Here is a 25,169-nt window from a genome sequence, read left to right on the forward strand (position 1 = left end):
ATGTTGGCCTTTTCACCCTTTTTAGCTTACAAGATAGCTTTGAATACATCAACCAAGATCCCAGCCTGGGAAAGCTGAGCTCGAATCAGAATGCTTTGGGAACCTGTCGCAGTGGAAGTAATTTAGGTAAATATTTCCAGGTTCTATGTCTTTCTGACAACATGAGGCCATCTGTTTGTTCGGTTTGGGGTTTTTTCTGTGGATCACCACCTTTCCCCCCCCCTCCTTTTTTGCATTGCGTTTTCTCTACATTGCTTTTGTTTCCTAGGTGTGTTACAGCTGTGTAGCAGCAAACTGCTGCAGGGTGTGTCTGAAGGAGGTCCCCTCCGGCTCATCCGCAGTGCTTCTTTCTTTGCAGGTTTGTGTGGAATGCCAGCCACAGTGTGACCCATCCATATGCACACACAAATCCAGCTCTTTCTGAATCCTTGCAGGACATACATAATTACTCTCTAGAAACAGAAAGGGCTAAAATAGTGACAAGAGATGTATCTGCTTATACTTAAAAATCTTTCTTCCAAAAAAATAGCTAAATCAATTGCTTTTTGTTCATATTTCTAATTCCTTTGTTTAATTTTAAAGGTATTTTTATGCAGTGTTTTAAATAATAAATGAGCCCTCATGTTTCTTAGAGAACTTATGTTTCCTGGCTTGTAGCTGGTTTCTTGCTAGTGTGCAGGTGTCTTGCTGGTGTACAGCTTTTTTCTTCTCTTACCTCTTGCTACTTTTTTTTAATTTGATGGCAGACATTCAAAACTAATTCTTGAGCTAAGTCTGGGAGGCTTTAAGGTTTTTTCTTTAACAATATCAATTTCTTATCTTTTTCAAAACTTTAAACTACATAGTCTCCTTTTACAGGCATACTGATGAGCCATGCAGGTGGGTAGATCTTAGGCCTAATTAGTTCTGTTAATTGCAAAAATGTGAACTGGAATACCAATGCAGTTTCTTCACAGCCTTTGCAAATCTTGCATGCTCTACAATTTGAGTGACTGCACTACTAACACTTCAACATAATATGACATAAGCTGAATGTTTCTTACTGTGAGGCTTTGGATAGTAAATCTCTGCTTGTGGAGTGAATCAGAAGCTTAACGGACCTCCTGTTTGACTATTTCATTATGATGTTAACCTGTGTAAAATGACAATATTGCACGCACAAAAAAATGTAAAGAGTGACAGATGGGGGTATCACCAGCCCTCATTTTCAAAGCATATCTGATTTCTAATAATGTAGACTGTATTCACATTCTTAAGCTTCTTAGAGATGTTTTTAGATTGGGGCAAATAACCAACTTCCTCTAGTAACTCAGTATGGGAATACTGTTTGCTGCCACCTCTGCTCACACCATACTGCTTATTTGGAGTAACAGTACAGGATGTAACTTTGCTGTTTTATGACCTTTAAACTTAAACATTTTTTTAAATGCTGACAAATAGTATGATGAATTATGTAATATTTTCTGTTGATCTGATCTGTTTGTTTTAGCACACAGCACGCCTGTTGATATGCCTAGTAGAGGACAAAATGAGGACAGAGACAGCGGCATTGCTCGGTCAGGTATCTGCTGTCTGTCTTTTTTGCCTGCTTTTGTGATTATGTTACGATTCTTTGGTGCAGTGATTCACCTGAAATATAGGCACCTTATGACCTGTAAATCCAAAATTTTTGGATCTGTCGTGGTTTAACCCCAGCCAGCAACTAAGCACCACGCAGCCGCTCACTCACTCCCCCCCCATTCAGTGGGATGGGGGAGAAAATCAGGAAAAGAAGTAAAACTCGTGGGTTGAGATAAGAACGGTTTAATAGAACAGAAAAGAAGAAACTAATAATGATAACACTAATAAAATGACAACAGTAGTAATAAAAGGATTGGAATGTACAAATGATGCGCAGGGCAATTGCTCACCACCCGCCAACCGACACCCAGCCAGTCCCCGAGTGGCGAATCCCTGCCCCCCACTTCCCAGTTCCTAAACTAGATGGGACGTCCCATGGTATGGAATACACTGTTGGCCAGTTTGGGTCAGGTGCCCTGGCTGGGCATGAGAAGCTGAAAAATCCTTGACTGTAGTCTAAACACTACTGAGCAACAACTGAAAACATCAGTGTTATCAACATTCTTCACATACTGAACTCAAAACATAGCACTGTACCAGCTACTAGGAAGACAGTTAACTCTATCCCAGCTGAAACCAGGACAATCTGCTAAGGAGTTTTCCTTCTCCTTTTGCCCCAAGCCTTAATGCAAGAATATTGGTAATGATATTCTTTGTTTACAGCCATTGTTTTCTGGGTTCTTAACCAATGTGTAATTTGGAGAAAGAACTGGCTGGAGCCCTTACTAAAGCAAGGGAGAAGATGGTTTTGCACTGAATAGGAAAAGGAGGGCAGGAGACCAGGAGATCTGTTGTAATGGGAGGGCAACACCTCTTAAGACAGAATGCTTTTAATGAGAATAAGAATACTTTCAGTATGTTCTAGTGAGGAAGATCTATGACTTTGTAAGAAAAGAATGTCCTCAGGCAGCAAGATTTATTTAAAATAATTGGGTCTCCTGTAGCAAGTGAGTTATGTGAAAAAGATTGGCAAGAAAGAGCAATATTTGTGGGAATTTGTTCCCAGTTAGAGTATAAAGAAAAATATTTAACCGGCACTTTGTAATTCAATATATGTGGGGTTTCTTGCTTTCTTGGTAGCATCTCTGAGCAGCCTTCTGGTCACTCCTTTTCCATCTCCAAGCTCTTCTTCATCATCTTCTAGCAGCTACCAACGTCGCTGGCTCCGAAGTCAGACAACCAGTTTAGAGAATGGAATTGTTCCAAGGTGGTGAGTGCAACACCTTCCTTCTTACAACAGCTGTTTGGCAGGCATTTAAGCTAAATAGAGCTTAAGCCCCTTTTCTTTAAAAGGACAAATCCTGTTATTAAATGCTCTCAATTCAGCCTAACTTCTATGCATGTTACATAACATTGCCAATATGAAGAAAGATCAGGTTTTGGCAGAATATGAACTGCAAGGCCTGATTTGAAACATTTTTATTGAACGTATAGGCTGTGTCTGAAGCCACGTTCTGAAAAGCAAGTTAAACTGTTTCTGAAGGAGCAGAGCATCCTGTTGAGATGAAAGGGACTGTAACAGCACTGCTGCCGTAATTACATTATACTATGATGAAGTCTGACTAGTGAGCAGTTACTGAAATTTTGGAGTAACAACCCATGACGACTCTTCTGGCTGGTACAGGATGTTCCTGATGTGACTTCTGCCAAAACAGGAAGAAAAAAAAAGAGCTGTGATCAAAAAGCTTGGCTTCTGTTTTGGAATTTTATTAGCTTTTGTAGCTCAGTGGCATAACAAAGCATGGAATGCAGCAGACCTTTCATAGCTAATAAGCAAATTCTTTCCTTGTCAGCTGCAAAACAGCAAATGGTTCTTGATTATCTGCTCATATGTACTCATCCACCTGTACTCAGAGACAGCATAGAATTAATGAAGAGCTACAAGAAATTCCTACTTTTTGGCCTTTCTCCCTCTTCTCTGTTTTAAGTTAAAGGAAGCTTAAAAGCTGCCAGTTAAAATATGTGGTCAGTAAAAACCAAAACAAAAATCTTTTGGAAGAGACTTCTTTCCCTAGGGTCAACACTTGAAGCTTTTCCTGGATATTCTTTCCGAATCATTTTTAACATGAAGAATCACGCAGTGGTGCTAATATAGCAGTCATGCTTTTTAAGTCATGCTTGCAGTTGAGAATAAGCTAGTAAACATTTTGCTTTCAGTAAATTGAAGTACTTTTTGGTCTAGTTTCCTGAAGAAATAGGGTTGAGAGCAGTGCATGCAAAAAAGTTAAAACATTTAGGGTAAATAAGGTAATTTCAGCCCAGTTTAAGTAGTAGTCGAAGTTTCACAAATAGAAATTTCCTCAAAGTGTTAAGAAAGTAACAAATTGTTTAGAGGAAAGTAGCCCTTTTGGGCTGCTGCTTTGCTGTAGGGAGTAGGTTGTGTTTCTTCCACATTGGAGAATCTATGCTGGGGAAAGATATTGGAAATGGGACATTTTTATTTCCACTATCTAGATTTACTCTTGAATTGGGATTCTTTCTAAGCCAAAAAGCCTCTTCAGATACTTGTTTTCTGATTACTTGCTAGAGAAACAGTAGGCTTCTGGTTGAATACTTCAGTGACAGCAGAGTTTGCACTTCAGTTTGTACAGCCAAGATTCTACAGTCTCTGTAACTGATGTTTTAGGCCAATAGCTCAAAGAAAATGAGATGTCTAGCTGGAACTCCATGTAGTCAATTGGCAGGCAAGCTAAATTAGCAGCTTTGTTGAAAAGGCTTCTCTTGCAGACCTAAAGTCTTCAATTTCTGTTCCTGGGAAGCAGTACAAAAGCTTGTGATGTTTCTTAGATGATGACTGACCATCCTTTCCCAACTTCCTTGGGAATTTCTGTCTCTGCATGCAAGTTCCTGAAGTTCAAATGAGGTTATGTTTCTGTCCTGAACTCTAGTTTCCCACAAGCTGGTTTTTTCTGGGCTTTTATTGTGTGTGGTTTTTTCCTGTATTCCTGGACTCATACCTCGATGATGAGAAACTTTTGTATATTTAACTTTGTCAAACCAATTAAACTGTAAACCACTTATTTTTAGAATGAACTTAGAATGAATGCTTAGCATTCAGGCTTTCCTCTTGTTAATTGCTTCATAGTGGTCTATAAATGTCACAGGCTCCATTTCAAGATAATTCTGATATGAAAAGCCTTCAAGCCTTTAATTACCACTCACTGATATTGCAGTCTTAACTTACAAAGAAACTCCAAAACCAAGCTATTTCCATGTGAGCTGCTGCTCTGAGTGTCTCCATTTGTGTTCTAATGGCTTTCTAGTCTGTTCTTACCCTTCTCCCCTTATAATTTCTCAGTGGATTAAAAGCCATTATTCAATTAAAGTTCCTTCCAAAAGACATTTTGACCATACTATTTTACTCATTCATGTATATACTTTTTTTTTTCAGTGAAATTGATCAAGAAACTTTAAGCAAGAAAAAATAATAGTTCTGTAAATCCAGCATCAGTATCTAGCACAGCAATGCCAGTATTTATGGAGGAACAGGATGAGGGGATTGCCGGCCTTTTGTGTAATCACAGAAGAACTTATGCTGGGCTGAGACTTGTGGATATCATCCATATCGGCTGCCTGTGCAAAAGGACTAGCTTGGAATTTAGATCCAGTTGCTGTGGTACTTGTCTAATCGAGCCTTGAAAATCTCCAAGGATGGGGATTTCACAGCCTCTCTGGGCAATGCCCTCCAGTGAATTAACCATTTTCCCCCCTATTTGGCATCATTTGCAAACTTGCTGAAGGTGTGTTTTGATCCACAGACCAGGCTGATAATGAAGATATTGAGCAGTATTGATCTCAGTATCAACCCATGTGAAATATTGAAAAGTGGCATAACTGTTGAAAGAAATGTGGCAGAACTGTCAAGTGAATAAACAGAACTTGGGGAAATAATAATGGTTGTAAAATAGCCACTGTGGTTTTTTTGTTTTGGTTTTTGTTCTTGGTTTGTTGGGTGGTTTTTTTGGTTTGGTTTTTTTTTTTTAGCAGAACACAAAGCATTTTAAACTGAAGTATATCCAACTTTGAGCTAGGCATACATGTATTTGTAGGTGTTAAGTTTGTGTTTTCACAGTAATTACTAAGTGGTGACATTTTGTCTTCAGTTAAAATAGAAAGTTTTATTTTTCATGGTTGAGTGCCTTAAAACATCCATCTTAAGATGCTGGAATAGTATAAGTAGCATGTTTCCCAACTTCCCTCGTGAGCAGCAGTATAGATTCAAGAGCATTATGGACACACTGCTGAGCACCTAGGCAGGAGTTTTGAGTGCTGAATGCAGTTCACAGCTCTGAAATTACCTTTAACCTCTTTTGCTAATGATTTTGTATATTGTCTCCATTCTCTTAGTCTCCCTTAAAGATAAATCCAGAAGGAGGGATTTTGTAGTAGCTCTCTTTCAGAGGAAAATGTTTACACCACTTTAGGAGCTGGCATCTTTGGGGGTTGCCTTCCTCCTATCTGAGCAAACATAGGTCTTGCCTGACATTTTGATGGATATCCTCTGTTCAGAGACAGGTGACAGCAAAGTCTTTTGTAGTCAGTCAAAGGAGACCTAAGAATGAATTACCTTCTACTATAGAGAGAGATATGGATAGAAGACAAATTACCTCTCAGTACTTAAGTAACTGTCCTAACAAATCTGTCTTACAGGTCCACTGAAGAAATGTTTAGTATGGCTGATGAAAGTTGCAGCTCTAATCCTGCAATGGTTCGGAGGAAAAAAATTGCAATCAGCATAATCTTTTCTCTGCCTGAAAAAGAAGAAGCACAGAGAAACTTCCAGGATTTCTTCTTCTCTCACTTTCCTCTTTTTGAATCTCACATGAACAAGCTGAAATATGCAATAGAAAAGGTACAGAATTCTATTTTGGCTTAATGTGGAAAACTAAGTGTCAAACAGAATGAAGTATTCTAGAATCTGATAGATGAAGAGTGGGAGAAGGTGCGTGGTTTCAAGCTTCCCTCCCTCCCTCCTTACACATGTAGTCTTGAACCTGAGCCCAGTGTAGGAATTCAGCGTTTATTTTCTAGTCAGAATGAGAATGGAGAGTTTTATGCTATGGGTGGCTTTTCTTTTTCTTTCCTTCTCACCGTATTTCACTATGAGGTTTTCTTGACTCCCTGGAGACTGTGGAAATGATGGTATTCTATCCTTTCATGCAGTCACTAAAAGAGATACACAAAATGTTTGTTGCTGTCTTCCCCTTACTCTCTCAAAAATGTTCTATTCTCTCCCCATGTCCAGTCTTAGGGATTGGTCTCTCATGAGGTGGAGGGAGGTTGGCAGCTATTGCTGTCCTGAGTGGCTGTATAGCACTGGGGCTAGATCTTAATTATTTTGACATGTTAATGAAGCTTAAAAAGATGAAGAATGTGAATCCTTTAAGAAGCTGTTTTGTGTCTTTAACTCTTAATCAAGGCCATGATCTCATGTAGAAAAATAGCAGAATCCAGCCAAAGAGTGCAGGTTTATATCAGCCGTGTCATGGATGCCCTGGGAGAATTCAGGTGAGTTGATGGAATTCTGAATTACAAGGAGAGCTCTTCTCATGCCCCTCTAAAGATACTTGTCACTTCCAGTTATAAGCAACTGAATGCAGGGTCTTTTAATTTAGCCAGTCTTGAAGTTAGTGTGAATGAATTTTCTGTATTGGGTACGTGTTTTTAGAAAACTTTAGCAAAACCAGCTCAGCCGTTTTCAGAATGAGAGTAAAAGTAGTTCTGTTGCACCCACCTGTACCTGAGACTGTCAGTTAAAGTCTTTAAGATCTCATGAAGAGTTGGCTTCCGTTGATGCCTGTGTAGAGTGGATCGATTCTTGTATTCAGGCAGATGAATTGTCTACTCCTAGCTATAGATGCTGAACAGTGTAACTGACAAGAAAGTTGCTGTCAAAGGCTCTCTTTTTGGTACCTAAGAGAGGAAGGAATGGCCAGAGGCCAAGAAAGGCAGCCCAGGAGAGACAGACAAGGCTTTGGTGGGATGGAGTTTCTGTAATGTCTGGAATGTGGAAGCAAATCACTGCAATGAATAAAATTGGTTCTGTCCCACCTCAAAATGATTTCTGAGTTGTTTCTCTGAATACAAATACACAGGGGAATGCAAGAAAGGGAAGACAAATATATAATTCATATGAAGGCACTAAGTTACTGGTACACTAAATTAAACAGACTAGTGTTCTGGGACACTAGTAATTAGTATGTCTGGAAAACTCTTCCAGTTTGTTTAGTCTTCTAGATCTTACAAAAAAAAAAAAAAAGAAAAATCAATGGACAATAGAAGAGGAGAGGGGCTACTTGTATTTGCAAGGTTGAAATGTGCATGTTAACACTTACTCTTGGGGAATTTTCTTTGAGCAGAGTTACCATCTGGAACCTGTATTCTGTTCCAAGAATTGCAGAGCCTGTGTGGCTTAATATGATGTCCAGCACCCTGGAAAAGAATCAGCTATGCCAGCGTTTTCTTAAAGAATTTACATTTCTGATAGAACAGATCAACAAAAATCAGTAAGCTTCTCCCATCTCCTTTTTCTTAAAAAAACCAAACAAACAATCCCCGCCCCCCCAAAAAAACCCCAACCCCACCTCTTGTGTGCTTCCTAGTGCATGTGGATGTGTTAAAGCACTTAATATTCTTTTACTGGTGTTACTTCAGTCATATTCTTTTTCCTAGGTTCTTTGCTGCTTTGTTAACAGCAGTGCTGACATATCATCTGGCTTGGGTCCCAACGGTAATGCCGGTTGACCATCCTCCCATAAAAGCCTTCTCCGAGAAGCGCACATCACAGTCTGTGAACATGCTGGCAAAATCCCATCCATATAACCCTCTCTGGGCACAGCTTGGTCAGTAGGAAATGGAAAGCTTCAGACCTCTCTATAACTGGCACCTTCCTGCATCCACTCCTCATATCTAAGAGCTACCTGTGATCCAGATCATGTTTGCTGATTTGCCTTGCTGTAAGCTGGGCAGAGCTATCAACAGATGTCTTGCACCTGGTTAAACAGAGCATTGGAGGCCTGTTTGCACAGCCTGAGTGCTCTGCTTTTTTCCTTGGTCCCTTGTCATCCTCTGTTACACTGCCTGGTTAAGTAACTTGGTATAGAAGTATGAAGATGGTGCAAGTGCTGTGAATGATCTGAGCAGTCTGGGAAGAACAAGAGGGAACAGACTGGATTGAGGGAAGTTCTCTGGGCCTTGGAGGCCCTTTGTAGTTGAAAGTGCCCTGGTTACCTCCTTTTATCTCTTTCTCATAGAGCTAGGATGGACACCAAGACAACAGTAGAAATCTGGCAACTGGCAGTACCTCCATTCATTCACAGTTGTGTGAGTGGGCTTGGGCCAAGATTCTTCTTTCTATGCCCAGCTCCTCAGGCTGTTCTCTGACAAATATTTTATAGCTTATAAGTTATCTTGATACAGGGGATTCAATAACTGCTGTCAAATGAGTAGGTGAGTGAGAACTGAGAGAATAACGCTGCCAGTGGTAAATCCTTGAAAATTCTTCCTCTTCTTGGCAGCAGCTCTGAGTCTGACATCAAATTGGCCTTAACTTTAACTGATATACTATATTGCCATGTAAAATAACACACATGCACACTAAAGCAATAATGTGACTTTTACGCTGTGCTACTGGTTGTGTTTCTTGCTAATTGTCTCAGTTATGGTTGTTATTCTCAGCAATTTTTATGAAACTAAAGAGTTGCTACCTTGGCCATGTAGTTGTAGCTGAAGTGTTTCCTGTTTTAGGATGTCTTTAAAATGTTATGCAGAGGAGTAATGGATTAGACTTGGAGGGGGAAAACAGAAGCTTGCTAGGGTGTTGAGGATGGAGCCAGGCCTGGGGTTACAAAAAACAGCTGGACTGGAGGCGTAAGATCAGCAGTAGCTCTTGTGGTCGCTCCCAAGAGCCACCGCTGGTGACTAGTCAAGAATCTGTTTCTCTTCTTGCCTTCCCAGGCTGTATGTTGCTACCAGCATTGGCCTAGCCAAGTTCTCAGTGCCTGAACTCAAAATGCTTTCTGGTTTCGTTTAGTTCTTGTAAAGCCTAAAAGCCATTATCTGGTAGTTGCAGTAACTGATAATGAAAGTAAGATGTTGCCCTCTGCTGGTCTCCTTCTTAAGAAAGGGGGCAGTGTGGTATGTGAAATAAAAAATCATGGGGCTTAGTGCTTTAAAATGGAAATTACTTTTTATCAAGGAAAGGATTTTGATGTACCTGTCCTTCTACCTTCAGACCTATGTTTTCATTACATATTACACATCAATTACAATTACATACTGATACAACTGTACCACTGTCAGGAAGATATAGTACTGTCTCTTAAACATCACCTTCAACCTAACAATCTTAACAGTAGGCATTAGTATGTTTTGAAGACTACAATTTTGACTTTTTGTGCTGTCTTATTAGTAATGGTTTTATATGAAAGTCAATTGTGCAAATGAACATGAAGGCTGAATCTGATTTCCATAGCAACTGTATTCAACTCAAAACTAAAAAGATATCTTCCCGTTTCCTTTCCAAATTTTTGCTCACTGTGGCCCACCAGGCATTGAGGTTAATTCTAGATAAGTAGTCTGAAGGCTGCTTTCCAATACTAAGGAATGAATTTGCTGACATGTTAGTCTATGGGCTATGGACCTAGTTGCAAGGGTATTCTTAACGGGGAGAAGACAGCACACTGCCACCACACCTTCCCAGTGCATTGCTGGCATCATGGGAGATGGCAGATCTTGGTGGGGGAGATAGTGAGAGCAGTGAAATTCCTGTCTCATTGATCCTTGTTTTGCAGGAATGGAGTCAGGAGCCTTACTCCTTGTATATTTTGTGTGACAAAGAGGAGGCTGGGCATAAATGTGGTGTTTGGTGGTTCTGTTGGGGTTGGTTGGGGGTTTTTTGCTAGTTTAGTCTCCTCATGTTGAAACCAGAGGTCCTCTTGCCCTTGGTAGAAACCTTCCTGAAGCTCTGATTATGACTTATTTATTAAGCTAATATTGAATCCTTTTTTACTTTTTTGGTATCTTAGTCCTGAAAAATATAATTTAGATTTTATCTGTATGAAAATTTCTGTGTTTAACAGAAAAAGTGACTGCAATAAAAAAGAATAACTTTGATGTGAAAAAAAAAAAAGTAGAAAAATAGAAAATAGTATAGCTGGCTTCAGAGTTTAGCTGGATCTATATTCTTCTTCACCCCCTGTTGTGTCAATTTCCAAGTGATAATATCCTGTAAGCATCATGTAACTAAAAACCTTAGTGGCTTTGAACAGAAAGAAACTGAGTAATAGCAGCTAATCCCTCACAAAAACACCAAAACCCTTCTGCACACAAGGCAGGTATAACAAGTGCTAGGGGACTTCTTTTGTTATTATTTGTTTTAAACTTTTATGACCTTACTGTGAAAGAAACTGTCTGATTTGTGTCCATAGTAAATGCTGTTTCAAAATGTGTTGAATTTAAAGAGTATAGCTTATATTACAACCAAACATAAGCATGTGAAATTTTTTTTTTCCTGTATAGGTGATCTCTACGGTGCCATAGGCTCTCCAGTTAGATTGACCCGAACCGTTATTGTTGGAAAGCGCAAGGAGTTGGTGCAGCGTTTGCTTTATGTTCTAACTTACTTCATTCGGTGCTCTGAGCTGCAGGAAAATCAGCTGACATGGAGTGAGAAGGCTGGGGAAGGAGAGCAAGTGCTAAATGGAAGCAAAATCACAACTGCACTGGAAAAGGGAGAGGTAGAAGAGTCTGATTATGTGGTTGTCACTGTTAAGAATGAACCTGCACTTGTGCCTCCAATCCTACCTCCAAAGAATGAGGGAAGTAAGAACAATAGTATTGCAGAGTGGGCACATGACCAAGAAAGCACTCGTGCTCTCCCAGCCTCTTCAAAAGAAAAGAGAGAAGCAATAGGAAAGGCCAGTCAGAACTCCGAAGCATCTGTTGACTGTCTAACTAGCAGTTTCCGTAAAGGAGCAGCCGATGGTAGGAAAAGAACTGTCACTGATACAGGAATCGTATCCTACCACTTTGAAGAGCCATCTAAATTGGAGGATTTAATGGATATAAAGAAGAACAAGAACCAGAATGAGAGAAAAGTAGAAAAGCAATTGTCTAGTAGGTCATCTGCCTTACCTTGTCCTGAGAGGTCCAGCCACAGGAATTCACACTTAGAAAAGGTCACCTTTCAGATTGGAAGTTCTGCATCACCAGAGTCAGACTTGGAAACTCATAGAAGAGAAATGGAAGAAAATATGAAGGCATTCAGAAAAAATCCAGAGGTGATACATTGTGCTTCAAGTTCCACAAATCTGACCATGGATGCTTCCCAGAATCAAAAAAGTTGTGAAACTGCCTTTATACCCTTCAGTAAACGTAATGTTTGTTATGCACAAATCCCACCTTGTGAAGGGAAGGAGAGTATACTTAACCAACATATGGAAAGTAAAGGAACTGAAATTAATTTAGTGAACACAGTATCTAGTGAACCACTTTTGCCCACAGATAACATAGAAACTGTAAAATTGCCAAGCCTGAAAGAAACTAGAACTTTATGCTCTGGCAATCTGGAGAACTATTCCCCTGGCTGTGTAGAAGTAGTTTCTGCTGTCAAACCGGATTCCCCTAAAGTAGGTGCTAAAGATGTCCCCTATGGGGATGCTGGAAGGAAAATCCCCTTCAGAGTTGAAGGGGACATTCCAAGGAATGAGAGTTCAGACAGTGCTCTTGGAGCTAGTGATGAAGAAGGTGATTGTTGTGTCCCTGATGAAGTGCATCGTGATAATGTCAGCAAAAGACTTGAAGAGTTTGCAGAAGTGGAACTTCCTTTACCAAGGTAAAGAAGTTTAATTTAGAACTAAATGGAGTCAAAAGCAGTTGCTACTTTAGAGATGTTCAGGGTTTCAAGTCTGAAATCCTCTGGGTGCTTGACTAAGTTCCTTGCAAACAAATCCATAACAGACACTGATGTAGCTAGGAGTCTTGTAAACAGACTTGGCCAAAAGAAAACCAAGACAGAGCAGGTTTAGGTAGTGAAGTTTTATGACAAAAGTGTTCTTGAAATGTCTAATAAAAAGTGATCAAGCATTTTTTTGTATAAACTGCCTGAAACATTTAATGTAGACATGTAGACAGACCATCTGAGGACAAGCAAAACTTAGCTTTGCTTAAACTGATAACTGTTTAGATTTGACATATTTGACAAATCAAAGACAGATTTGAAATAAATAAGGGCATCCTATTTGAAAACTTTAGAGCTTTACAGGTGCACGTGAAGCTTGCTGATGCTTAAGATAGGCAGCTAGAAAGAGTTTGCTCCCTGGGCTGAGTTGGAGAAAACTCAAATTTAGCGAATCTGTTAGCTGCAGAACAGGGAGCTCATACATACCACAAGCTTTAATACATGTAGATTTACCTTTTCATAAATTTGAAGGAATCAATATGTTGTTAAAGTTCAGCTTTTAAAATCCATGGTTCAAAGAGCACCAGTAATTGGCTTACTGTATTTAGAGTACAATTGTTGATTAATACTTGTAGTAGAAGCAGGAGTGATAAACCAAACTTTGCATTCATGTAAAATCTGAATGCAGTCTGTCGAGCAAGAATCTTACCTGCTTTGTATTTCTGTCTTTTAGGTCAAATACAATCAGCAGTCAATGCATGAAAAATTTTGGAAGATCACTTCTAGGTGGTTACTGTCATACATATATACCTGATCTAGTGCTGCATGGAATAAATAATGATGAAAAACTCAAGCAGTGTCTACTAGCAGACCTACTTCATGCAATGCATGTGAGTTAACTCTTCTGAGTCATAGTAGGAGTTGTGGTATTACTGAGATCTACAGAAGCAGGTCCTTTGAATAGGTTTCTTTCTACTTACCTGTTCTTAACAGCCACACCTGACATGTCTTCCTTCTTGAAAGATGTAAGCCCTTAATTGTGTGCAAAGCCTGTTCACACAAGAATCACGTGTGCTTTCCCTTATACTCGCTTAAGGCTTCTCTTCAAAGATAAACACAACGAAAATTGTTTGCAACTTCAACTTACAAACAAGGAGAAAAACCTCAGACTGCTTCTCTTTTTAGTCACAATAGCAGACAGAATTATCTATGTTTCATAAAAATGATATGCAAGTTGAAACATCTTATTTTACCACTTACTGGCATGTGTTGCAAGGGAGATGAAGTTTTGTGGAGGCCTGTATTATACTAGACTGTAGCAGAAGTGACTGACTACAGAAAGTAACTGTTTATAGGTAAGAACTTTGCCATGTTCTTACTCCTACTTTAGGTACTCCTGAATTATATGATTAATTTATAGCTAACCTTTCACTAAGGTGTGACCTTAGTATGCAATTTTAAGTGTTTATCTAGTAATTGTCAACAGCTTCTCTCTTATAGCAATTAAGAATCATCCTGCTGGAATGAGTTCATGTACTATCTGAAACAGTGATGTGTGTGTATGTAACTTCTTTAAACAACATCAGACTGGTCTAATACAATACTGTCCCTTCATACATACCCTGCCTTGATTGTGCATAGTGAAATCCCTCACATATCTCTGAAACATTAAATATACTTTCACCATCACTGGATCAGTATAATTATTACTCTTTTCATTTTGGAAGAAACTTACCTTTTCAGGGAAGGTAGAATACTTGAAGAAAAAACATTGGAGTAGTGATTTGGAAGCACTACTTAAACAAAATTAAATGCCTTGATCAAATTGGCAGTTAAGACTTAACTGACCTGATGCTGCTGAATGTAAACTCTGTCACTGAAGTTGGTATTCCTTGTCATTTTTGAGATGCCTTTGGTTTCCTATTGGACAAAAACATCATTGGATGACTTTTTTTATTCCCTGCCTCAGTGTGAATAAAAGTGGAACCTCAAACTAAGTTGTGGAAATGTATATGAAAGTGTCACATAATGTTTGTATTTTGTATCTGTTGCAGCATCCAGTGCTAGATGAGCCCATAGCAGAAGCCGTCTGCATTATTGCAGACACAGATAAGTGGAACGTACAAGTAGCCACAAGCCAGAGAAAGATGATGGACAATATGAAGTTAGGCAAGGATGTTTTGGTTTCAAGTCAAGTATCCAGTTTATTGCAGTCTATTTTACAGCTTTACAAACTCAACGTCCCAGCTGACTTCGTAAGTATTTCTTTACTGAAGACTGAAGGTAATGAAAATTGCTTAGCTTAGCAAATGCAGAGTTTTGTGCACCATGTTGCTATGCCAATGAACTAATGCCTGAAGTAATGCAGAGCTGGTACAACATATTTAAAAGAACGCATGCTACAGTCCAATAACAGATACTGTTTTATCTGTAATTTACATCTAATAGATCAGAGTTAACTACTCCAAAATACATATGCCAAAACTAAAGTTGTTTTAGGCAATTTTAGCATGGTCCTCCTGTTTATGATTAGGACTCATTAAATTTGGCTTTTATTTTTTTGGTTTGTATAGTTTCCACACTTCTTTACTCTTTATGTTGTTGAAGCTTCTATCTACCCAAGCCTGTGTCTAGCATACAACTTTCTATTCTTGGGCTTTCTATTCACCCCCATGCAGTGGATGCCTCTTCTCTTTCCTCCCCAAATAATTGTGCCTCTGTGTGTTTACTTGACCCTTCTGTTTTAAGCACATTTTAGCCAACCCTGTCAGCAAGTGCTGTCTCAGCCTTGCCAATGCCTCCATAGGATTGCTGGGAGGAGACTGAAACCTGAAAACACCTGGGGGCTGGGTGGGTTGCAGCAGGGGATGTTACTTTGTCATACTGCATACTCCCTAACCCACAGCATCCTTTCCTGTCCTCATTAGTAGTGGAGTTCAGAGCAAATCAGTAATGCTCGTTTTGCTGATTACAACAAAATTACCCATGAGTCTGACAGTGGTAATTATAATACAGTTTTTAATGCACAATTGTATGTGAGGGGAGATGGGGTGTTTTTTAGTAGTTGCTGCTTTTTCAATTAACAGAATTGTTTTGTCCTTCAGTAGATAGCCTTGAGAAACTTTGTAGGAAGCCTTTTTGTAATGACTGTGCTAGCAGATGGAAGACAAAGATACAGCTAAACACTAACAGCTGTAAATGGTATTAGTCGGCAGTGTTTTGGATAAAATTGGTGGTATTGATTATCTAAGTTCTTGCAGTCAAGTGGTAGGCAAAATATGTGGGTACATTGTCAATGATGGCTCTGGATTCTTCTGGGCATTGAAACATATGCAACTTTTATGTCCTAACACTTGCACAGTAACACCTTAAGTTCTGGCATTTTTAAACTGAATAGTTGATTCTGCAACTGAAGTGTTCTTTCCAATGTTGCCTTAGGGTTTGTGTATGCGATTTCTGTATGCTTTGTTTGGTGTGGGAGGGGTTTGTAGGTAGAATGTTTTTCAGGATTTTTTTATTTCCTTTTTCTTACAAAAAGGAACAGTGAAGTGACAGTGCTAGTAGTTTGTAAATTTTTTTATACTCTATGTTAGAGACACTTTGATCCTTCTGTCAGTGTATTTTACAGCTCTTTGCTAAAACAGAACCATTGGTGCATTGAAGTTAAGTGTTCCACTAAACTCTAGGGGGAGAAGTGTGACTTTTTTATTGTAGTGATTCTATTGATTTAAATTTTGACAAAAATATATGTACTAATATCGATCAGACATGAGCATAATGCAGTATGTTTGAAGTTTCCTTTAGGAGTGCATGTTTCTTTACATGCAGTTACTGTTCAGATTAATAAGTTTTTGTGGGTTTTGTGGTACGACAGAAAACAATACCCAGCTTGAGACTGGATGGAAGGCAAATGGTGATATCTTTGTTGTGGCACTTCAGACTGGTAACCATACTGCAGAGAGCTTTGCAGTATGCCAGGGTGAGAGGGAAGTGATGATCACAACTGCTGCATGTCAGCATTATGTCAAAAGTTTTACCTACACCTTTAAACTCATTTTAAGCTCCTTTTCTGTTTTTAGAAGTGACTTGACCTTTTTTTCCCCCATTTAGTCAATGAGAAAAGCTGCAGAGGAAGCTAACGTAAAAAAAAAAACCAACCTTCTGTACCTCTCAGTGTGGACATTTTTGAACAAAATGGATTCATGTACCAAGCTTATGATTCTTTGCTAGCGTTCAGGAGGAGCAGATAATCTTATGTAAAGAATGTCTCTTTTAGAATAATGTGGGATTTTTCCTTACTTGCTCCCTCACAACTTAAAATAATAAAAATCTGTAATCCTTTAGCATGAGTACTGGAACTGAAATATATTGAACTGCTACTTTGTGAATCAGCTGCATGCTCCCCTGAACCACTGAGGAAGTGCACATAGGCTTTTTGCATTAGGGTTACCTGTAATGGAAAAGATAAGAATCCTTCCCTTTCGGCTAGAATCAGAAGTGTCATGATTATAATGACTTGAGTGAAAACTTGCTTGAAGCAAATAGATCAAACTAGTCTCAAAAATCTCTTGCGTTTCTGCCACTGGTGGCAGTGATCTTATTCTACTACTATGTAGTATGTTTTTTAAAATGCCTCTTTATCTTCTGTGATTAAGACCTGATGTAAGCTCAGAGAATCATTAAAAATCTTTATCTTGCTCCAGACCATCAGAAGAATACATGGCAGGCTACTGACAAGCATGAGTCTTTTTTTGGTCATTATTTTTTAATTAGCAAAACTGGTTTCTCAGGACCTCATTTCTAATACTTATGGTTTTCATTCAACTTGAAAAGTACATTGGGTGATGGCCTGAAGGTATTTGCTCCTGTTTCTAATTGCTGTCTATGCCTACCGGATGATTATACATTCGATAATGTGAGGTTCTCCTGCTTTCATCTCCTGGACTTTGGAGAGCTAAACTAATTTAACTTTTTTGAAGTGGTCATCCCTGTGGAAAGGAGAAGTATATCAAATTGAACGTGCCTTTTGTCCTAGAACAAAGTACCTGTTAAGACATCCTACCTACTGACCTTGTTTTACCAAAAAAATCCCTCTCTTTTTGAAGCTAAGGTTCATCTGCTCTCCTGCAATTGGTGTGTGAGAAATTACCGTGCATCACATGCATATTATTTTTAAATACAGTCATTTCTAGCATGCTACTGCTGAAAGAAAAGGGGAGTGATTAAATTGGTATTTCAACTTGAACCTTTTGGCAAACAGCATTAACGGTTTAAACAATTTTAAACTAGAAGCACCTAGGACTAATAAAAACAAATGCCTAAAAAGGATTTGTTACCTAGCTTCTACAGTAAAGTAGTGAGCAAAAGAGCTATAATTTTATGATGAAAAAGACAATGGTGTCTTCCACTTCTTGAGCTTTAGTTTCTTGAATGGTAGATCCCTAGAGCTAGAGGGCTAATTTTAGGACGTGTTGTCTAAACTGAGTCTTTCAGAAAAAATAGTACTGACATAAAGATGTCTTGATCCAAGTATTCTGGTTTGATTCTTAGTAAGATGTCTCGAGTGTCTTTGAACCTGGTTAAAATCATTTAAGTCAGGAGAAACACTGGCTGACTTAAGTGGGAAATGGGTGTGCAGGTTGTGCAACAACCTTGCTGCCCAAGAAAGCTGGAATGCCCTAATTCTATGAGGAGGTTCCCCTTTGAGGGGTTAGTGCAACTTTTTAATGTTGCTAGCACAGCTGTAACAAAACCGATTGACTTATGGATTTTGGAGTGGAGATGTAGTTTGAAAGGTGTTCTGGCTAAGATAAAAGGTAAAATGATGTGCTTACATTTCTGTAAAATTTTGCATGTGGTTGCTAAAGCCATTCTGAGGTTTTTGGTCTGTGTTTACAGTGCATAATGCATCTTGAGGATAGACTACAAGAGATGTATCTCAAAAGCAAAATGCTTTCAGAATATCTGCGAGGACATACAAGAGTGCATGTAAAAGAACTAGGAATTGTTTTGGGGTGAGTATTGCAGGTATCGGTCTTAACCAATGGCAAAACTTGGGGCAGCGCATTTTCCTTTTCAGTTTCTGAATGTTCACATCTTGTTCCCATGAGGACTTGCTGCTTGCTTCATGTTCAGCCCTCTCCTCTTTCATGTGTCTAATAAAGTGTAAAAATGGGTTCTGCTGAGCTATCTGGAAATCAGGAGGAGACACAGTTCTACAGCAAGAACAAATTACTTGTCATTCTTAAATCTTCAGAATGAAAAAAGTTTGGATTTTAGTCATTAGGAGGTTATCCACACATTCCTACACACTCTTTCTGTCTCGATCTCCTTAATGAAAACTTCATCCCAACAAATACTTGAGAATTTTTGGAAGGTTAGGTGGTGCAGTTGTATCTTGAGGGAAGAGGGTTTCTCAAGAAGCAGGTGTAGGAAAATAGACATGTGTCCTGTTTGGCAGCTGCCTTCTAATAATACTATTTGATTGGCATACAACCTTTAGGGATGCACCTGCTGACAGCAGAAGAGGGGCAAGGCGTAAGAAGTGAAGAATATGGGTTTTAGCACTGTAGGTAAAAATTTATCTTTATCCAGACTGTTCAAGATTTCATACTGAGAAATGTAGCTGTAAATAGTGAAAATCTGATATAAGCACTTTTCTCAGTGTGTGTGTATGTGTATAAATATATATAAATATATACATACATCCTGGCCTCTGAGCAGCTTTACATTTGGAAATGGTTGGAAACTAACCATTGCATTTAAGAGACATTCCTGGTACTGTTATTGCATAATAATTAATAATTCCAGCTTTTGGTCATTTTTTGTAAGAAAGTGCTACTATATGGTGAACCGAGTTATATTCAAAACATGAAATGCAAAGTCTTCGGTAAGCTGATGTTTAGTATCTTCTTAAAGTGGGCTTATTGGTGCCTACTGGCTGGTAAGACTACAAGCTAAGGCTTATGGTTTAGCAAATAAATAAAAGTTTTTATTTAAACCACAAAAGATTATATACCACAAAGTGTAATACTGCTATCTTTTGACTTACATGGTAGCGTACTTCTTGGTTTTAAACATTATTACCTACCTTTACTGGTATGTTATGAGTAATGGCAATAAATAATAATGAAACAATGAACTCAGTCATAGCAAGACGCTTCCAGTTTCTTTGAAGTGGATGAAAAATATCTTCTTGTGTTTCTCTTCTCTTGTGAAGGTGACTGTATATTTAAAAATCTGTCTCTCTTTTTAATTTCTAGGATTGAATCCAATGACTTGCCTTTGTTGGCTGCTATTGCAAGTACTCATTCCCCGTATGTTGCTCAAATACTCTTATAAATTAAAATCTCAGGATAGTCATTCCCTTAAAGTAAAATAAAGAAAATGGGAATGTTGAATGAAGAACAGAGGTGCCAAACACTGGTAAAGGGGAACACTGAGGAAAGCAGGTGATGACTGTACATTCTACCACCTTCCGATTCTGATTTCAACCGGATGTTTTATCGGAGGACTTCAGTTTACATAATGTAAAAGGCATTCAGGTTTTTCTTACAGTCTCACTTCTGACTTAAATCAAGAAAGTGACTGCATCCTTGCATCTTATTTTTATTCAAAGGACAAAAGTTAACACTATGTGGCAGACCAGGAGCTGCCGTCCAAAACGCTGCTCAAAACCATGAAGTAACAGTTAAAAGAACAAGTGGACTAGAATGGGTTTTGTAATACTACACTTGTGAGTGTGGCGTGGTGTATGTTTCTTTGCTGGGGAGGAGGAGGAACTGTAAACTATGTATATAGCATTCCTATACACAAGTGTATTGGATGGGACTTGATTTTCTTGCAGAACATATGCATGATTTTGTATAGTAGAAGAGGTGGGCTCAGAACAAGGAACCTGGATTCAGCAGCCAAATGTTATGTGGGAATGGAGGTGTGCATGAGGTGTTGTGACTTTTTCCTTCAAGGACAAGACGTTAAGAAGGCTATGGCTGCTTCTGTTTTAATGAGGAGGCATCCAAATGAGCCCATGGCTAGAAGTGGAATGGAATGGACTTCCAAGATAGGGATTTTGTGGGAAAGCCTTATGGAATTTCTGCTACAAGTTTACATTTGTTGCTGATGCAACTTCGATAACTCTTTTGAGTTTCTGTATGACTGTAGTCCTGGGAAATAAACCTGTGTCTTGGTGTCATCAAGTATTACTATCTCCGAGGAGTATGAATTTGACAAACTTCTGTATAATACCAGTGCTGTTAGTGCGTGTCTGTGTGCACGTACACCAAGCAATTGGCACAAACTGAAGACAATCTTATTGGGGGAATAAAAGATAACAAACAACCCTTCACTAAACATTTAGTCAAAGTATTACTTTTCTCCAGCTACTAGTTGTCACTCGAAGTAGGAATAAAAGAGGAGCATTGTTTGAAGTAAAATGAAATGTAGGGGGCAAACCCCAATATTTGATATTGCTATGAATGTTTGCAATTACCCTTTCTGATTCTACAGAAATCTTGAACTATCATCTGGGTGCCTTTCCTTAATAGGTTAACTACTCTGAGACCAGAAACTACTTCTCCACTAGTTGATACTGGCCTTCTGTGTTTCTAGAAAGCAAAATAAAATTTTGTATTTTACTGTTTTCATGTGGTTGATAACATGAATGTAAAAAAAAAAAAAAAATTACTTTTTTTTTGCATAGAGCACTGTTAAGCTGGATATGAAACTATGGACCAGACTGAGGAGAGAACAAAGGATCAAAAAAAACCCAACCCATTCTTAAAGAAATGGAAAAGTCAATGTTGGACCGTTCTGTTGTGAGCCAGCATGAATGAGGTGTCTGAAATTGTCAGCTTGCAAGCAAATTGCTAGCAACACAATTGCTTGGGAATAGTGAATTCTAATAAGAAACTCCTGGTCACCGGTTGTGAGGTCTCCTCAATGGTGATTACAGATTTTTAACACTGAAGGGACACACTTTTATTAAAGTGTTTTTATTTCCTACTACCTTGATGTTTGGACTTTTCTACAGTAAACTTTCAATGATTTGAAATAATGAAATGTGCATATTGTGAATTGTTTAAATGTGATGGGGGTCTTGATTAACCTTGTGTTGCTTTTTGAGGGAAATAAGTAGACTGACTTACTGTGAAGAGAGGTTGTTTCCAAGTGGAGGGATTCTTAATATTCTGATACAACACTTCTAAAGCTGTTCCTTATATGCTGGGTTTCTAACTTGACATTCCAGATGTTTCTTTTATTGCGTTTTCATACTTTTCCCTAGTATTCTGCCTAAAAAGGCTAAAATCTTTCTATGGTTCAGGTTTTTTTCCTACTGCTTATAGTTAAGCAAACTTTTCATATCTTTGGTCTGTGAATCCTTCTATCTGCTGGAAAGTAAACTTACCTCTGCATATTGCTCTTAGCAGATATCACTCTCTATTCCACAAGGTTAAGACAAAGTAAGAACCATAGAGCAAGTCGCATATTCCTAAACTACCCCTGTGATGGAGAATGTGTGCGCGCGCATGTGTAAGGTTATGAAACTGCTTCCCTGAGTGTATATAGAAACCCTCATGTACTTTTCTCTATTTCATGTCACTCTTAAAATAGTAGCTGAGTTCATTAAAAGTCAATTCCAGTTCTCTTAAAGTATTAGTTGGGTTTTTATCTGAACAGACTGACAATTCTTCAAAGAAATATGTGCTAACATACAAATATGTGCTTTTGTTATCATAGAATGTACTAAGAAAGTCAAAGGTCAGGCAATGTTCAGTGATTTCAAGACTAATACCATGATCAGTAACACCTGATTTTACTACATCAAGTATTTAAAAAAAAAAAAAAATTTAAAAATCTGCCTTTTGGCAAGACATCAAATTAATCTAGGTGGCATGTGAGCCAGTGGTCAAAAGCACTTGGATTTTCTTCAGCCCAGGCTAAAACTTTATAGTTCTTGCTGCTTTTTCTAACATTTTGCTGCTCTTCAGAAATTACATGATGAACTATCTTGTTCTCATAGTTTTGGTTTTGGGGGAAAGAAAATCCAAAATGAAAGCTGTTTATTACCTTTAAAAGGCTTTAGACTATAGTTACATATTTTCCCCTCTACCAAATGTACTACCTCAGTTGACAGGATTCCACCTTCTAGGGCTTTTTTTGACTATAGTCTTTAACTTGTTTTTGGTAGCATCTTGCTGTTTATGTAAATCAGTGTGGCATGATAGGGCAGTAAGTATTTACAGATGTGTTGTTAGACATCTTTAAGGCATGTTTCTGGTTTTATTTTAATAGGATGAAAAGTGATATGAATGTACAAATGTGTTTAAAATTGATAATGTAGCTTAATTTTCAAATATTCCAAAGTTGGTTTTATCAGTATTACGTAGGGTTTTTTTGTAAACTTAATACATTCTTGGTTAAGTGGGAGTGCACAGTCTTTCCAAAATCCCACATAAATGCAGTTTACACAGTGCAATTTAAAGAATGTATACTTTTTTCAGGCAAGACTAAACCTTCACACACAGAGGGGAGGAATGAACTGCTAAATTCTAGTATGTAATCTAAATGAATTCTTTAACCCCAAATAATACCAAGATCTAAACATTTTGATTTAAGTAGGTACTCGCTGAACTAAGGTATGCAACTTCTTTCTGCCAACAGGAAATGAGTAGACACTGATACTGTAATTCACATTTCTAATGGCATCCTCCAGAGTTATAGACTGATCTTCCCCACTCCCTACTATATGCATCTTTACTCTTAAAGTCAAAACCCTTTTCAGACACACCAAACTCTTGTATATAAAGTTTACACAAAATGGTCGCTTATCCCTCAAGTATAAGTTCTACTTCAGTTAAAAAGGCCCAAATCAAAATCGAGTCTGAACTGCTGAATATACTCTAGACTTTTTTTTTTTGAGGTCAAGTGGGCTAATTTGACATACATAGCAGGTTTTCCATAGTAGAAAAAAATGTGTGTTGCTATTGCATGTTTGGAGAGCATAGGCTTTTTTAGGAATGACTGAATACCAATGTCAAACTACATGGTTTTTTTTTTTCTTATAGTTGTTTATGTACACTATCATTTTGGTCTATTTCTTTGCGGCATTTGGTGCAATAAACTTTCTGAAATGAACATGAAGTGGTGTTTGGTATCTTCCTTTTTAAAACTTCTGAAATAGCTGTCCTTGGTTTTGTAGCTGAGACCTAATAGTGCATGGACAGCTGATAACCCATTAGTGGAGTAAGTAAATGTTGCAAGAAATGTCTAACAGGAAGGCTTCACAACATTTGGAACCTGATTGAATGCTATCAGCATCTTTGGAAGCTTTATCTCACTTATATATGTAAACAGGAGCTCTTAAAGTGTGAAAACTAACTGCAAAAAATAATGGAAAGTGAAGACACTGACTGTTGGAATAGGTCCTGGAGAGGTTCCACACACCTGTGTGGCTGGCACTTGGTTCTTTTCGTAGGCATTTGAGCTATCTGAAAAATGTGTTGCTACTACGTAATATATCCAATTTTAAAAATTACTCAACCTAACAGGAATGAGTGACACCTTGTGTCTACTAGATTATGAATTAGTTTAAAATAAAGAGGTTTTCAATTTTTGTCAATCTCTCCATGACCTGAATTTCTATTTAGTGTTCTGCAGCTTACTGGAAGGTCCTTATTTACAAAATAAAAATGGAGAGGAGATGATCGACTGTAATTATGCTGAACATCTTTGAACAGGTCTGAGGTATAGTCTGGTTTGTAGGGTGTAAGCACTTCTTACCTGTAGACTGAAATGTTTGAGGTTTGCTTGTTTGTCAGGCTAACAAGGATTGGAAATAAAGCAAAAGCCCAGGAACTTTGGCATCAAGGGCTTTTTGCAGTGCTCTGAATACAGCTTCTGGCTTTCTGGTCTGGCTGTGGTAACTATCAACTCTGGAGCATTTGGAAATAAATCTGCTTTTTTTTTCATGCTCAAAGGTGCTTAAAAGCTTGCATGCACACACTTGAAATAAGGAGGAATGTCTGTTGCATGGTGTACTATGACTGCTGTGTAATTTGTGCTCCTGTTAGTACTCCTGCACAAATGGTGACCTGATAGAGAGGTTAACCAGATTCGGTGTTTATGAGAATGAAAGTTCTTTAGCGTGAAAAGTACATCAAATGACAGTGCTGTGGTGAGCTGTAACCTCACTCCAGCTCTCCTCTTGGCAAATTGTGTAGCTGCTTCCCTCTCTATGCTTTCATGAGAAGGCTTGAAACAATTTAATAGCTAACCCCTGTAACGAGGGGAAGACCCCATTACTCTGTCCAGTCTTTCCTCCTGTCATGCTAGCTGCATCTGCAAGTTGCTTATGCTATGGCTTGCTCTGTTGCTCATTGAATCACTCATAGCTACGTGCAGCATGTTTGCAGAAAAAAAAGCTGCTGATGGTTGTCTGCTGGGTTAACAAGTTGGGTTTGGCTCCAATAAGTGCTAGCATAGGGGCAGGGGAAGAGATGGGACCCCTCAGCTAGGAACAAGAGAGAAAAGGAGTGAGATTGCTCCAGCTCCTGATCTCTTTGATACTTGTGGGCCGTTGGCTGGCTCAGCGGTTTGTGCGGGGCAGCAACCTGGGCTTCCAGCCAGGATTTTAAGACTCTAGGAAGCT

The 25,169-nt window shown here is 38.6% G+C and overlaps 1 protein-coding gene across 7 annotated transcripts in view; it reads left to right on the forward strand.

Moving 5' to 3' along the window:
• FNIP2 (folliculin interacting protein 2) overlaps window positions 1-23,656 on the forward strand; it is a 59,690-nt gene extending 36,034 nt beyond the window's left edge. For 4 of the 7 annotated variants that reach the window (XM_069786111.1, XM_069786109.1, XM_009926292.2 and 1 more), the window contains exons 6-18: window positions 26-126; window positions 269-358; window positions 1,490-1,561; window positions 2,701-2,830; window positions 6,271-6,472; window positions 7,040-7,128; window positions 7,980-8,126; window positions 8,293-8,462; window positions 11,140-12,454; window positions 13,254-13,410; window positions 14,575-14,775; window positions 18,419-18,534; window positions 19,783-23,656. In XM_069786111.1, coding sequence (XP_069642212.1) covers window positions 26-126; window positions 269-358; window positions 1,490-1,561; window positions 2,701-2,830; window positions 6,271-6,472; window positions 7,040-7,128; window positions 7,980-8,126; window positions 8,293-8,462; window positions 11,140-12,454; window positions 13,254-13,410; window positions 14,575-14,775; window positions 18,419-18,534; window positions 19,783-19,861 — 2,869 coding nt within the window. In that variant the 3' untranslated portion in view covers window positions 19,862-23,656. The other 3 variants (XM_069786115.1, XM_069786110.1, XM_069786105.1) reach the window with 2 other exon arrangements.
• Window positions 23,657-25,169: the final 1,513 nt, after the last annotated feature.

This window comes from Haliaeetus albicilla, chromosome 1 (genome assembly GCF_947461875.1).
Source record: "Haliaeetus albicilla chromosome 1, bHalAlb1.1, whole genome shotgun sequence".
NCBI classification, from domain to species: Eukaryota; Metazoa; Chordata; class Aves; order Accipitriformes; family Accipitridae; genus Haliaeetus; species Haliaeetus albicilla.